At 35.3% G+C, this 16,603-nt stretch overlaps 2 protein-coding genes across 3 annotated transcripts; one reads left to right on the top strand and one right to left on the bottom strand.

The window, feature by feature from the left end:
• Window positions 1–1,209: 1,209 nt before the first annotated feature.
• On the top strand, window positions 1,210–8,179 carry LOC145971997 (phosphatidylinositol-3,5-bisphosphate 3-phosphatase MTMR3). The gene is made up of 16 exons (XM_083100149.1): window positions 1,210–1,600; window positions 2,555–2,612; window positions 2,741–3,059; window positions 3,199–3,385; window positions 3,502–3,680; window positions 3,766–3,967; window positions 4,484–4,674; window positions 4,775–4,970; window positions 5,035–5,220; window positions 5,319–5,483; window positions 5,575–5,825; window positions 5,910–6,149; window positions 6,236–6,527; window positions 6,688–6,789; window positions 6,872–7,056; window positions 7,179–8,179. Exons 1-16 carry the CDS (start codon window positions 1,409–1,411, stop codon window positions 7,513–7,515), a joined length of 3,282 nt encoding a protein of 1,093 aa, XP_082956275.1. The 5' UTR covers window positions 1,210–1,408; the 3' UTR covers window positions 7,516–8,179.
• Window positions 8,180–8,815: 636 nt separating this feature from the next.
• LOC145972002 (gustatory receptor for sugar taste 43a-like) lies at window positions 8,816–16,352 on the bottom strand. 2 transcript variants are annotated; one of them, XM_083100169.1, is made up of 10 exons: window positions 16,075–16,352; window positions 15,890–16,022; window positions 15,547–15,684; window positions 12,633–12,831; window positions 11,194–11,410; window positions 10,790–11,123; window positions 10,605–10,715; window positions 10,174–10,448; window positions 9,123–9,281; window positions 8,816–9,053 (listed from the first exon to the last, which is right to left on the bottom strand). In XM_083100169.1, the coding sequence occupies exons 3-10, from the start codon at window positions 15,638–15,640 to the stop codon at window positions 8,895–8,897; spliced, it is 1,548 nt and encodes a 515-aa protein (XP_082956295.1). In that variant the 5' UTR covers window positions 15,641–15,684; window positions 15,890–16,022; window positions 16,075–16,352; the 3' UTR covers window positions 8,816–8,894. The 2 variants fall into 2 exon arrangements, with proteins under 2 accessions (XP_082956295.1, XP_082956296.1); XM_083100170.1 differs by lacking the exons at window positions 12,633–12,831; window positions 15,547–15,684; window positions 15,890–16,022; window positions 16,075–16,352 and adding an exon at window positions 11,627–11,891.
• Between the last annotated feature and the right edge of the window lie 251 nt (window positions 16,353–16,603).

Consider the following 16,603-nt stretch of genomic DNA (forward strand, 5'->3'; position numbering starts at 1 on the left):
TCATAACTTTTTTCGTAAGTAAAAGCGACAATTTTAATTAACAGATTCATGTTCTACGGACTAAAATACGTCAATATATCAAGTTTCAGCGAAATCGGTGAAGATACCCTTATTCTGCACAATTACCATATATATATGTAGAGAGGGAGGGAGGGAGAGAGGGGGGAGAGAGAGAGAGAGAGAGAGAGACATGAATGAGAATAATATATACGTATTATTTAACACCACTCCATTCTAATATTCTGGTTAATCATCTCTTATCATTAGGCTTGACAGAGACGGTGCGACTTTTCGTACACAGTCTAGTAACTTATCAGAAACGCGCCATACATGGCGTTTTCGATTTATCGGGTTTGACCCGACCCGGGGTAGTTTACTAGACGTTATTGACCAATCACAGCCATTCTTCTGAAGAATGGAACCGTACATTCTTCAGAAGAATGGCTGTGATTGGTCAATAACGTCTAGTAAACTACCCCGGGTCGGGTCAAACCCGATAAATCGAAAACGCCAACAGTGTGCAGCATTTCTGGTAACTTAACCGAAAAAATTGTACTCAACGTTCGTTATCACGTGACATGCGATATCCCATAGAAAGGTACCTTTAGATCGCGCGTGTGCGTGCATGTATATCGTACATACATACGTATCTGTCAGTGATCGAGTACGGCAGCTTTCACGTTGATGATACGGGGACTTTCGGGGCTCACAGGGAGATCTCGCACGAAACTTATCGTTTATCACATTACCGCGGACGTTCCGTCTTGGCCGCGACAAGATTGACACGCGGGCATGAGGTCCAGTTGCAGGAATGACAACTGATGGTTGCCGCCGCCGTCGTCGCCGTCGTCGTCGTCGTCGTCCTATACTCGCTTATCGAATCTGTGTCTTTGGCGCTTCGTCGCGGTGGTGTCCGTGAGGACGATGCTCCGCGTCGCGGAGCAACATCGTTAATGCGTAACGTCTCTCCGCGCTTTCGGCTTATGGATTCCGCGTGAGAAAATTACACGGACTAGGATAGAGCGAGAAAGAGAGAGAGAGAGATTTTGACGACATACAGATCGACGTGCGTTGTCGTCCATCGCGTGGAACATCTCTTACCAGTCTCCAAGTGAGTAGGAAGCAAAGTCTGATCATTCCGAACTCTTTCTCTCTCTCTCTTTCTCTTTGTCACACAAAGTAAAGAGGGAGAGAGAGGGGGAGGGGGAGAGAGAGAGAAAATAAGTAATCGCGCGAGTAATTACGTGCCGTATGCGACGCGCGTCTCAAGGTTGACACATGTCGCTTGGCTCGATCGCATGACAAGAGGAAAGCTGTTCGCATTTGTTGGAACGAAACGAAATAAAGCGTAACGAAATACTTGCACGACTGCACACTTCACGATTTCAATCGGGGAGACGCGCAATGGATGGATTTTATGTGCTCGTCTTGTTCTCTCTCCTTTTATTTCTGTCTCTTTCCCTTTCAGCTGCGCTACACACAACATATTACGTATCTTTTCGCAATAAGATGCTGCGTCTTGTCTAAAGAATTGAGAAGAATTAGTTTCCTAAAGCTCTATGCAAGTGATGATTGTGAGACAAGTATTATTTCTTCTCTGGTAAAATATCATCTATTTTAAGAGCGCTATAAAACGTTGGAAGGAAAAAGAAGAGGCGTTCGGCTTTTCGAACGCGTCTTCCCCTCCCCCCCCCTCCTATGCCCGGAATCGGACTCCGACGCGAGTCGGAATTAATTGATCTCTCGGTCGCTGTCCCTGTCTACGCGCACAGTCTCACCTATGTATACATGTATGTACGTGCAATCTGAACGGGGGAAAGAGAAAAAAAAGTCGGTCGGCCGGAATTGGTGATAATCGACGTCGGTGTCCGGAGCGGGATCCGCTTTCCCCGCGCTCACGATGACACTGCGATTAAATCGCGATGTATATGCAAAGCACGCGTTGCAGCAGAAATGTGAGATGAAAAATATGCGAAAAAAATGCTTTGAACGAAAAAGATAATTCCCCCTCCCCCCCCAAGATAATTCAAAATATAACTCTTGCTTGATTCGCATTTCTGTAGTTCAAATGGGAAATGGATTTAAGGTGACAAATCAAAATAGATGCGCGTAATTAAAATAAACATGAAAAGAGCTATTGCGGGAAGACAGTCACATTTATAATACTATTAAATTATATCATTAATAATGTCAGTACAATGTAAAATTAATCTATGTATAGCCTGAATGACGAGATATGGAAAAATGTTGACACTTGTTTATTTTGAATGTATAGTTGTATAAATATTCACATCATCCCATAGAGGATTATTTAGATTTAAGTACAAATACAAAAAATATTTTTATTAAAGAATATCAATAATTTCAACCATATTAATAAACTAATAAATATAATGTTTCTCTCGTGTTTTAATTTACATTGCAATATTATAATTATTTTTAATCTTGCAACATTATGATATGCTGCAAAATATTGACAATGTAAATATTGATGCATTATATATTTGCGCAAATCAAAGCATATACATTTTTATAAATTGTTGATACGTTACAGGAGACAGGATACCTTGTAATTTCGGGATATCAAATACTTACTGATAAAGTTTCTAAAAGTAAGTTGAATTAAATTATTGATGTAAGAAATAATGTAATGATAGAAGATAAGACAATTTTTATGTATGCATGAGATATATGAAGAGTTAATTATCAAGTGTTTAATACATATAAATCTCTATTGTAGAAAGCACAGAAATGGAAAGTTCAGAGGAACCGACCAGTTTGCAATCCATATGTCATCTACATGCCTCAGAACTGTTCCCCAAGCATACGCATTTTGAGTGCGAGGATGAAACGCTAACAATTCCATTCACGCCATTGAGCGGAGAATCAGTAGTAGCATTGGGACGAACAACTGATGGTGTTTTAGCACTTTCAAATTATAGACTTTATTTGCAATTAAGCCAAACGTGTTACAATATACCTCTAGGTCTCATTGAGCAATTGGAAGTCAAAGAGATTTTCTATCTGCATATTGGATGCAAAGATGCACGTTCTTTAAGGTACCATGAATTCAACTTTTTATTTTTCTTTTGGAATAGATTTAATATTTTCACTTTTTACGTTATAAATTCATTGAGGATCGTATGTAACAGATTTCTGTAGCTGTTTTAATTAAGTGAATACTGTGTTATATTTTAGTTGTGCATTTACCACAAATGAACACTGTTTAGAGTGGTTTAAACGATTACATAAAGTGACCTATCCACGAAAAAGTATAGAGGATATATTCGCGTTTGCTTATTATGCATGGTCCATAGAAGAAGGCAAGGATTATCCTAGACTTGGAAAAGATAATAGTTCTTATATTACTACTTTTAATTCAGAGGTATATAAAATTTTATAATATATAAAATTTTAAATCTTTCTTTTTTTTTGATTACGAACGCAGAAAAATTTTTTACATGATAAAAAAATGTCTCCATAAAACTTATATTTTCTCAGGTCGAGCGATTGAAGTTCAATTTACATGGTACATGGCGTATAAGTCAAATAAATAAGGATTATCGCATGTGTCCATCCTATCCGCCACAACTTTTGGTTCCTGCTTGCATTTCTGATGAAACCCTTGAATTTGTTGCCAAATTTAGAAGTTCCAGACGTATTCCAGCTATTGTGTGGAGGTATATGGTTTCTTCTTTTTTATGTGTGACTTATAATCGAGTATCACATTTTTTGTGTTTTATCAAAACGATTGCGTATTTTAAGGCATGTGAATAACGGTGCCGTAATAGCTCGCAGCAGCCAACCAGAAGTTGGTTGGCTCGGCTGGAGAAGTTCCGAGGATGAAGACCTTCTGAAGGCTCTTGCAGACGCGTGTAGCTACGATAAGGGCGAATCTACGATGGTAGACTCGCCTATTACATACTCCGACGTTGGTGATGATACTATAACACAGAGCGCTGCCAAGGTAAGAATTTTAAAGTACAGTCCTGTGGAATGTATCGCACGCATCGAAAATTTGACCAATCGCGGACATTCTGCTGTTTTCGGCAAAAATTTCGTTTCTATGGAGCGGAATTCGTGTAAGCGGATCAGCAGCTCGCCAGTTACAAGACTGTTAGATGAAAGAAATAACGAAAATCGTTTCGTGATTGACTACCCGCCTGATCCGCTTACGTGAATTCCGTTTCATGAGACCACGAAACTTTCGTGTACCGAAAATAGCAGAACGTCCGCGATTGAGTCAGATTTTCAATATACGCAATCCGCGATACGCGCAATGCGTTTTATAGGATTGCATCCTTGGTCAAATATTTAATCAAGTCGACGAACGAAAAATTTAATTACTAAAAAGAAATTCAAAGAAGAAAAATGACAATCATGAGTATTAATTACATGTAATTTAATTTAGTATCATTATATTATTTAAGCATGATGTGAAGTTATCTTGTAAATATTTTGTAATTTTTCTTCTTATACGTAGAAAGTTTTAATCGTCGATGCAAGATCGTACACAACAGCCGTAGCGAATCGAGCACGTGGTGGCGGCTGCGAATGTCCAGAATATTATCCGAGTTGTGACATACAATTTATGAATCTGCCGAATATTCATTCGATACGGAAAAGCTTCCACGCCGTACGACAGCTTTGCGCGTCAGATGCGGATCAACCAAAGTGAGTTGTTCTCTCAGACTGTGCTATGTACATCTCATCTATTCTTGATATTCTTAATTAACTATAATTTTTTTTTATTGTAACAATCTCTCTCTTACAGTTGGTTAAGTTTGTTGGAAGGTACGCGATGGCTGCAACACATGTCGGGTTTATTGCGAGCGGCGGTCACCGTGGCTTCCGCAATTGAGAGAGATGGTCGACCAGTATTAGTACATTGTAGCGATGGTTGGGATAGAACGCCCCAAATTGTTGCGTTAGCGCAGATACTACTTGATCCATATTATCGGACTATGGAGGTATACAAGAAATTTTTAGAATAATTGAAATTAAATTCGATTATTGTCACTACTTCTGTTTTAGGGGTTCCAAATTTTGATTGAGAGAGAATGGTTAGACTTTGGACATAAGTTCGCAGATCGATGCGGTCAAACAATCGGTTGCGACGATCCCAATGAGCGTTGTCCGGTATTTCTTCAGTGGCTTGATTGCGTCCATCAGTTAATTCTGCAGTTTCAATGTAGTTTTCAAATGTCGTCGGCATATCTTGTAAATATATAATAAACAGTTCTATTGCGAAACCGAAATATGTATTATCGAGAAAAATTCTTTCTGAGCAATGCAATAATAACAATAACGTGTTTCAGGTGAAATTAGCCCAACATACATACTCACAATTATTTGGTACATTCCTGTGTAATACTAGGCAGGAGAGGCTGCAATTGAGAATACGTGAACGTACATTCTCCGTTTGGCGTTTTCTCAACTCTACTGCATTCGTCAATCATTTATATTCGCCGTTAAAAAATCAAGTATGTCACGTTAATCAAAAATATATCGCGTGATCAAAACACATTTCTTCAAATGTAAAATAACAATTTTAATTGATTTTATTAATGTCAGGTATTATGGCCAAGTTGCAATGTGCGTGATCTTGTCCTATGGTCTGAAGTGTATTTAGGTTCTATGGAATCGTCGCTCGGTATGAAAGATGATAAGCAGAGAGTGACGTTGATTGACATCGAGGGTGGTGAGAGCGAAGAACCACAAGGACAGATGACGAAGACAAGATCGTATGGCGATCTCATGCACGCTCCCGATCATGCGGTTTATTTGCACCGAAGACGTAGCGATCCGAGTATTTCTATGGAGAAGTATGTAATCTCGATGATAGTTGAGTCTTTGCGATAAGTGTGTTCTTTTTAAATTTATGCAGAAGCCTTTTTTCTTTGCTGCAGAAAATTCGACACTTTAACGCTTGAGACTGAAACAGATCAAAAGAGCGCGAGAACTACGGACGATAATAAAAATGAAGCTGTGAACGAGAATTCATTAGAGACTGAAACCAAGACGAAACGATGTACTGTGAACCAAACATCCAACGATTCACCCGCCAATCCCTCGGTAGATAGTTCTACCGACACTTTGATACCTAACAATGATTCTGCCGTTGCAGTCATCAACGGAGAAAAGGAAGTGTAAGTATTTGTTGCTTTATATTTTTATGTTTGCATATTTTTATATTGTTAGTGAGAATTTTTATAAATTTTATTGAAATTTTCAGATCACAGACGAATTCATCGCGGGATATCGTATCACCGTGGATTGAAACCGGCACCACCACAACTGGACGAATTGTTTGCTCATCATGTAATCGCAATCACAACGAGGGTAGTGATGTGAGTGATACTAGCGCCCCATTGATATCAAGAACTCCCAGTAGCATATGTCCGGCTTCTCCAACCCATCAGGACGTTATGCTAGATAATCCTGACTGGCTGGATGATGTTGACGGTCTTCCTGTCATATGTTGTGACGTCCAAATGCGAGTACAACAAATTATCGTAGAGCATAAGGTACTTGAAGCAGCAGTTTTTAGTGTTTTATCGCACTTTACATGAAAATTCTCCGAAAATATAGCCGGCGACATAGAACGAAAATGTCCTGCTCTCTGAAGACCTTTAAAAAGCGATGGTCGTGTCATAGTTAATATAATTTTCAATTAATTTTTTTTAGCTTAAAGAAGAAGCTCTAAGGAAGGAATTACATACAACGAGGCTGGCACTAATCAAACAAGTTTGCAATCACAACGCTGATACTGATCGTATCGACGATATTGTGAGTAGAATTTTTAAATTGCTGGTTCCTGTACGAATATGTAATAGTGTAACGAAAAATGCATGCATCTATCGATTCGCAGGGTTCATTACCGGATTCCGTGGGTAGTACCGGTGAACACGGAGAGTCATTACCATCAGATATGTCTTGGGAAGCTGTGGAGGAGCTGAGTCCCGCTCCCACCCTTTGGGTGCCCGATCATGCTGTGACTCGATGCATGGGTTGTAACACGGAGTTTTGGCTTGGTAGACGTAAGCATCACTGCAGGTATGCATTTTCCGCGGCAAAACTGCGATAGACCATTAGACCCATTTTGCTGCTAAAAAATGAGAAGGGACACGCAATGAGAAAACAAATTTTAAGCATAATCTTGTATTACATATGATTAGATGCTGTGGCAAGATTTTCTGCGCCGACTGCTCCGAAAACTCCACCCCTCTGCCCAGTGAACAGCTATACAATCCCGTGAGAGTGTGTAGCGACTGCTATGCACGGCTGCACCATCATCATCATCAGACAAACTCCTGTCCATGCAACGCCCGCCACCAATGTACTAAAGTGGAGAACGAGATGGACTCCTCTGAAGTGACTCTTCCGCAACCAGCAACATGTCAGAAGTCGAGAAAGCTGCCGCCCGCTATAACGAAGGACACTTGCTGCGACAATTTGTTGCAGGCGACGCATCAGAAAACTCAACCATCCGTCGCAGCGGCTACGGCGAATTGAAGAGATAGATCTGAAGAATCGACCGAGAGAGGGAAAGCCGAGGAAAGGCAATGCATTGGGGATAACGTGATTTTCTCCTTCATCGATTACCGATCAACATCACTTAACTCTGCGCGGCGCGCATTGCATCGCCGGATTTATACATAATTTGTATCGGATATATAGCATACGGACTAACTCATCTAGAGTGTCCTAAGCGATTTAATATATTTATTGCTAGATTAATAATTTGTACGCGAACAAGAGTGTATAGCAGATATGCAGAAAAAAATTGCAGAAAGAGGGAGAGAGAGAGATAGTATACGAGGTTGTATATACTCTGGGAGTGATCTCGAGCTAAAATTTCTAGCTTCTTCTGAGAGATACTCCTCTGAGAAATTCAGGGAGGTCCTTCAAGTTTATCCGTTTCTCTAAATATCTCCACGCTTAGCACGATGAGAAGTGGTGAGTGGCAAATTTTTGGATAGGCTGTGATCGACGTCTAACTTTGTTAGACGACTATACTACGGAGCGAAGTGCTAATTAATTGTCAATTTGATCACGACGATAGCATTATTTCGTTAATTAGCAATCGAAGTTAGCGATCGAGCGAAACGAACGAGATCGTATTTCTTATATCGCCACCGTATGTACGAGAATTGGGATATTAAATGTCATTACCGCACGCGTCTGATGTCGATCGGATTCACATCCAAGACCCATATTTTATCCTGTATCGCGATCTCTCCTTTATCATTAAACTTATCTTGACGAAAAGATCATTCGTCATTGTATTAATGAATATTATGTTTAATTGAAGAATTGGTTTTTGCACTAAGTGTGTTATATATTTCGCGTGTGCTCTATTGATTTCATCATTTTTAAGTCTCTGACATCGCATTTGAAATCTGCATCTTTGTGTATTGCAAAATCAAACATCCGTTTAGACCGTATTACACTACGGATTACGAACTCGGTTGCAGTTGATATAGTTGATAGTTGTGGATTGACCAATCAGTCAACAAACTGCTTTACTCTGATTGATCAATTCATAATTATAAACTACGACCGCAACCAAGCCCACAACGTAATGTAATACGGGTTTTTCGACATAAAGCGGGAAACAGATTTTTGCATAAGCGCATAACCATAAGCATAAGAAAATTGATTGGTCCACAAGTATATGCATAAGAAAATGAACCAATTTCAATTTTTTCAATTTTCTTATGCTTATGGTTATGCGCTTATACAAAAATCTGTGCTTCCCGCTTAATTCTTTCGATCATGGATATTTTAGAAATAAATGCGTGGGCGACATGTATTAAATTTTAAAAGCTTTATTATTATAGATTCAAGAACATAAAAAAACAGGAACGAAGAGAAGCATAGTTCGTCTTAATTTATAGGCCCAATCTTCCCGCTGTGATATTGTGAAGTGTCGTCGCGTTTTTCAGCATTTGCGTGGCATTCTTCAATATGTTGTCGTAATTGCCCTTTGTATCGTCATCTTTTTGGAATTGCATGAGTATTACAAGATATGTTGTGACTGCACCAGCAATCTAGAAATATATTATTGTGATTTTTTTCACCTCCAAAATTGGCATGCAGGAAAGATAAAAGTTATTTACTGAGGTTACGAGAGTACGATCCAAAGTGAAGAGTCCGCATGCTGAAAACTCCAAAGGACGATGCAGAAGCTGAAGTGAGAAGATTTCTAGTTGTTTTGTACCTTCTCTGTCATGATCCACGGATAGTAATTGGCTTACCAAAACCGCTGTTTTCTTTCCCTGAAGATAATCATACAATTGATGGAATCGAAATATAAAATAATTATTAATCCACAGATCTACAAAAATGTATTCTAATTATTACTTTCAAGAAATAGGAAACGATTTATGATTTTAATCTGTCTGAGTTTTTTTTGTTTTATTTTTATCAATATGTTGATAAAAAAGAACTTGGCTCTAGATCTTTATTCTGATATATATTAAGATAAAGATTATTGAAGAATTTCCTATTATCAACAATAATCTTTCTACCTTATAATAAATTATTGTACATGTATTTTATATATACGAGAGCTGTATGATAAGTACCCGTGTTTAATGACTGATAGCACCACTGACTCAAAATCTGTATACTTACTGTATACCATCGTTTAACGCCATCTTTCGAACGTTGCCTGTCAAAATTTCAGACAGATTTATCGAGTTTTGTTTTGATAGCTGTTAAAAGTGGGTAAGTTTGTGTTTGTTTGCAACTATGGAAAAAGAACAATATCGGTCAGTGATTCGATTTCTTTTTTGGGAAGATGTGTGAGGAAATCAAAGTGAAGTTGCATGTCGTTTACAAGGATCATGCACCTTCGATGACTACAAAAAAGGAATCGAATCATTAACCAATATTGCTCTTTTTCCATAGTTGCAAACAAATACAAACTTGCTCACTTTCAACAGCTATCAAAACAAAACTACTCGATAAATCTGTCTGAAATTTTGACAGGCGACGTTCGAAAGATGGCGTTAAACGATGGTATACAGATTTTGAGTCAGTGGTGCTATCAGTCGTTAAACACGGGTACTTATCATACAGCCCTCGTGTATGTGTGTGTGTGTGTATATGTATGTATGTGTGTGTGTGTTAATTAATTAACTATTTAAATTAAATCATTACATATACCTGCATTATAGTAGTATATGTGGGCTGTACTATCAGGAGTAATCTCCAAATGTGGAAGATACACCACAATCCTTCTACTGCAACGAATCGCCATTCGCATCTTCCGTCAGCTTCTAATATCAAAACGTACGGTGTGATGATCAGATGTATTAGGCAGGTAATTGTAATTACGAGTACAATGACGCCATAAGCAGTATTTATAAGTGATACTGTGTCACACAGTGTCGCGTGTACTGTCACCAGTTGGGATATGCTGTCTATAAAACTTTTGCCATCTAAAAAAAGATTTTACTACAGTTTTAAATATATATATTTGTTATTTTCTAATATATTTAGCATTTATTCTTTCTTGCTATTATTCATATTGTATTATTTATTACGTGATTAGTGCTTTTATCAGATTTTTCATATGATGAAAGTTAAAATCGTACCATTTGCAACAATGGAATCCATGATCTTCGATTTACGAAACATTCGAGTATTTCCTACCATTTCTTGCCGGATGTATGTAATGAATTGTCCTTGATCTCGAAAGTCGCCAGCTAAGAAATTTGTATGTCGCTTTAAAAGCATTTAAAAAATTTAAAAATAATTAGTGATCATTAGAAGAACATACCTAATCCAAGATCCTTTCTGAATTGATTTGTGATTTTGCTGCTTTTAAGGATATTTTCAAGAGTCTTGTTGATTCTGGAGAACCGTTGGCTCACATTGTATACGATGATGGCATATTGAACTTCCATCATAATGATAGTTATATACATAAAGTACAGGGGAAGATAATTAAGCGGCCCTTTGCTGTCTGGTCTCTTATCTAGCTTCACCTTGTAATTCCACGAGCAGACATCGAGACATGAGAGAATGATGCAATAGGAGAGGCTGCAAAACGTTAAGAGGATGGTGTGCCGTTGCAGCTTCTTCGGCGAGAGGATTCCCAGCTTCTCATCGCACTTGAGGCGAATGAACCGATGAATTCGAATGCAATAATCTCTGCGATAAAGATAATTAAACGAGACTTACATCGATCAATTTATTGATGATAGTTTGCACCTGTTGCCAGTGTAGAATTGAATCGATGATGGAGACAGCCGTAAGACTCATCAATCCCGACAAATCACTTCCGGTGAAAATTACCGCGTTCTGCGAGTTAAGTCGAGTGCTATTCTCCCATCCATGTCTGAGATCGTGCCAGAAACCCCAAATTTGTGCGCCTATCAGGCACGCCATTAAGCATAGGCTACGATATATTATTTTAATTATATTTTGATGTAGCATATTATACAGATATTACTTATATATTAAAGTTAATTTAATAATTTAATAACCTCCAGGCTTTCATATATTTTTTTATATTCGGATGAATAAAAAAATAAAGTCCCCTGTTTTATTATCAATACACTTTTATTTATGTACAAATTGGTCTTATTGTGTTAAAATAAAAGCTAATAATTACGTTTCAATATAGTTTTCAAGAAGATGCACTTGTCTCATCTTGACACGAGTTTGAAGATTTCCTCTTATTAAAAATCTGGCTTTTGATCATTCTTGAACAAGATTTTATACTGCTGTATCATCAAAGAGACTTTTTCGAAGAAAAAGGTCTGAACTTCTTAGAAAAGCCTCTTTCTTGTGAATTTTTCTCACGATAATGTCAGATCTTATTCTGCATCAAATTCTTGCGATTACTTTATTAGAATATTTTACTGCAATATTCTCCTTCAAACCTGAATTTGGCTATTTCTAATTTTTATTTGTTTAGATATTTAAGAAACATCTTGGAGAAAGACAAAATGCAGTTTTCTCATAAATTATATTGAAAAATGATCATTTTATATTTTAATACAATAAGTTTAATTTGTGCATAAGTGATAAATAATAATCGTAATAAAACAGGAAACCTCTTACTTTTTGATTCGCTCTAGTATAATAGTCACTTCTTCTCTCTTTATCCCGTTGTTTATAAAACAACTGTATGTTTTCTTTACACCAATTGATTACTCTCATTATTTTGTACATAAAAGTATTAAGATAAGATAATCGAAAAATGAATATTTTACTGGATATTTTATGGTTTATGTAAAATTAAGAAATTATTTCAAGCCTCATAACTCGAAAAGTACTCAATGAAGAAATACTTTATTATAGTGTTTTGGAAAGCTCTCGAGGCAAGCTATAAGAATATGCAAAAGTATATAGGGTGTCCCATTTAAAAAGTTGGAGGTGACCTTCACGTGACCTTCAAACGACTTTTCAAGGTAAAACCAATGACATCATCTTATGGCCCCCTTAAAACTATACAACTTTTGTTTAAAACATTCTCACCGAAACCGCCATGGTTTCGAGTTACTTCGATGTCTCAAGTTAAATGGGACACCCTGTATATATTAAAAGATTTAGTTAAATTTGATTTTTATCTATACATCGGAAAGATGTGAATCGACTTGATTGTTCATTGTCACCTGTAAATGCTATCGATGATGCTCAATCGGCCTTGATACCTGCCAGACACCTGTCGGACAAATCTCATGGGAAATACACCGGACAGTTTGCTGATATGATAAATCGGAAACACGGATTGGTATAAATCACTGTTTACCGACTTGTTATTACTCGTCACATCGGGATTTGCCACGTCGTCGTCCACATTTGAAGGCTTGTCTACATACATTTATTCCAGATTATCGATTTAATTCGTCCACATTCACGATTATACATATACATATAACATACATATCATATCAAACATATAAAGTACCACGAATTTCTTTACGCGACATGATTGTCAAAATTTTGTGTATGTCATGTTTCATAATTTTTACAAACTTTTATAATTGTGCAGCATCAGATTTTTTAATATATTTAAATATTGATTTTAAATAATGATTTTTAAACAGTGATTTTATTTTATTTTTCATAAATATAATTGATTAAATGTAATATTTCAAAAATATTTAGATATATTTATTTTACCAAATGGAATATATTTGGCACGATTTTGCCAATTTCAATAAAAATCATAATCTTGATCAAATATTTCAAAGTCATCAAAATCGATAAAGTTATTTATTTTTTAAAAATGACTACAACAATCATTTTTATACCTATTATAAAGCGGACCTGTAGCGTTACATTTTTTCCTGTAAAGGCTATCGAGAATTAAATCGCCATATCTACTTACATAACATAATATAAACATAAGTACGATGCTCATCGATCCACGGTCTTATGCTATGCATGTGCAGCTATGCAATTTCATATGCGATGGCCCTAACGGTAACCTATTACCGTATACGTTAGTTACTTTTTTTAATAACAATAACGAATTTATGTTATTTTTATCGCTATTTTTCATATTTTGAAAATATTTATGACATCGACAGATATTTTTATATATTCAATCTTCAGTTATCATATACATATATACCGATATTCATATAACGAATTCGGATGATACAAAGAATATTGAAAATGAATATTAAAAAGAATAAGAATAATTAAAAAAAAGCCAGTTGTGACTCTCAAAAATGTAAGTAAAAGGAATAGTGTTTTTTGTAGATTTTAACCTTCTGAATACGATAAAACTATTAAAAAATTCGTAGGGCTTAGGGAACACTCTGAAAATTAAACAAGATCATAATGTATTTATAGAAATTTGGACGAGCTATCACAAAACGAATTCGTGTTCGTGAGTTGTTAGGAGAGAAGAGCGAGGAAGAAAGTATGTTTTGTGTTTGTATATATGAGAAGCAACTGAATGCGGGTGGAAGAGAGTTAGGGGATAAATTAAGATGAAAGGACTACAAAAACCCAGTGTAAAATGGAAGACGTGTTTGGAGTGGGGTGTTAAGAAGTGAAATAGAGAAGATTGTTTCTGTATGTTTAATTATCTAAACTGAATCATTTTACAATGCTTCTATAAATCGATTTAACTGTCCATTATATAATCTTATTATTATGTCATATAACAAAAAGATTCAGTTGATTTAACTCTCATTAATCTTTTGCTTCTTTTAATCTCGTTCTCTACCGAGCCCGGAATCATAATGAAAAGGCGACGATATGTTGGTCTCATTTTTTGTTTCTTTTAAAAAATTTTTTTTTATATATTGTTATATTTTATATTTTATTGGATTTTTTATTTAATTTACTTTTTACTTATTTTAGTTTTTATTTTATTTATTTTTTATTTGTATTTTATTGGATTTTTTATTTTTTGTTTTAATTTTTTTTCTATTTGTTTTTACATTCTAATTAATTAAAAAAATCAATTAACTTGTTAGGCTATATGCTTTAAATCGATTTATTTTTCAATCTGTGTTATAATCAGAAACACACATTTTCCAGAAAAAGGATGAAGAAAGAATGGTGAAGCATTTTGTATGCGCTTTTCAACAAGATCCTAAAAATTCTTTTTATTGTTATAAAACATACTTCCTTTCCCGCTTCCTTTTTCAGAAAACTCGCATGGATACATTTTGTACCCATACAGCACAGAATATTTCAACAATATTGCGGCAATATTGCAATGTCATTGTAATGTTATAACAATATTAATAATATTGCTGCAATATTCTGTGCTGTATGGGTAGTAGCTTCATACATCGTCCGAATTTCTATAAATACACCATATGTGTTTGCTCAATTGTCAAAGTGTTCTTTAAGTCCCATTAATTTTTTAATAGTTTTATTATATTCAGGATATCAAAATTTACAAAAAACACTATTCTTCTCATTTACACTTTTAAAAGCCAAAATCTTTTTTAACATCCACTTTTAACATACATATTTTGTGATTTAAATACTTCTATGTACTAATCCTAAATTGTCCTTGTAGTTTCATATATTTTTAAAACAATTTAATTTTTAAGAACAAATAAGTTTAAAATTAATATAAAAATTTTTAAATATAAAATTGAAAATACAAAAGGAATATAAATTTGTGTAACTATATTCATAAATTTAATAAAAATCAAAATTTATTTGCTTTTATATTTTACAATTTTTCTTCTAAACTTTTTATAGTTTTGCAAATTTAGAATACAAAATTTATTGCTTTTATTAATATTTTATAATAATAAGAAATATGACAAAAGTAAATTTTTTATTAAAAAATTTTTTTTACTCTTATCTCGCTTTAGCATTAAAAAAACAAAAAAAGGAACGAATCGTTACTTTTCAAATAATGATAACGGTAACTAGTTACTTTTAAAAACCAATAACTAATAACGGTAACTATTAATTACTTTAACTCGGTAACGAGTAACAGTTAATTAGTTATTTTTAAAAAGTAACTTTCCATTCTCTGATTTCATATCAAATAAATTTCGAATTTTATCTAAAAACGATGTAAAATAAAGACATATATCATCTTACTGTTTGTCTTATTCGCCATTTGTCCATTATCCAAATCGTTCCATCGCACATGCATTTTTCTAGACATGAGGATAGTTTCGTTGATGATATTCATAGACGCGCTCGCAAAATAATTCGCAAACTGTATTGAATGGACTCCTACGATCACATGTAACAATTAATTTTACAACTTGTTAAATCTTTCCTTTAAAATTTTATTATTAGTATTAAAATGAAATGTAAAGTAAGTGTACAAACTGTATGTATGTAACATTTAATGTTAGTATGAAATGAAATGTAAAATGTGTGTATAGTGTGTAAAAAAAAAAAAGAAAGTAAGAGCTAATATGTGTGTAAATTTTACCTTTTCATCACATTCAGCGGAATGAAGAAATGAAGTCACAAGATCTTTTACAAAAATACCGTTCCTTCACGCAGAATATATTTTATGAGAATCATCGCATTTTTGTCAATTGCATCATCGATTACTGGAAAATCTATCGTTGCAAGATTTATCGAAAATTCACGAGAATTCGAGGCGCAACTTACGGAATGAAATGTGACGCAGCTGAAGTCCTCTATGCGCTTTATGTCTCGTTCTCCCCATTCATACTCGTCAGATTGTCGACGGATAATTGTTGTTGACGATCGAGCGCTCGCGAGAGATGCATATCCTTCGAAAAATATATACTTATCTATCTCCTACATGTTTACTCAAACACACGACAAGATTTTCGCGTGCAAAGATACCGGAATCTATAAAAAAGGCTCTACGATCTCAAATAGATTGGTAATTTCGCTCATATAATGGTTATCTCATTGAAAACAAAGGAAAGAATTCTTTTCAAAACGATAAAATCTCTTGGATGTTTATCGCGCATGATCAGATCACACACACACAATGGAATAGAACATGATTCTCCCAGCATATTATCTTCTATCGTGCTACGTATTAAGTAAATATTAGCTGAGAATATTAAATGAAAACCGTGGCGCATTATTATTGTTGTTGTAGCACACGTGCATTTTTTTAACACGTGCAACTTTTAACATGCAATATTGCACACAATACTTTTAA

This window comes from Camponotus vicinus, unplaced genomic scaffold (assembly GCF_025532165.1).
Source record: "Camponotus vicinus isolate PSW18456_S1 unplaced genomic scaffold, iyCamVici1.0 SCAF_5, whole genome shotgun sequence".
Taxonomy (NCBI): domain Eukaryota; kingdom Metazoa; phylum Arthropoda; class Insecta; order Hymenoptera; family Formicidae; genus Camponotus; species Camponotus vicinus.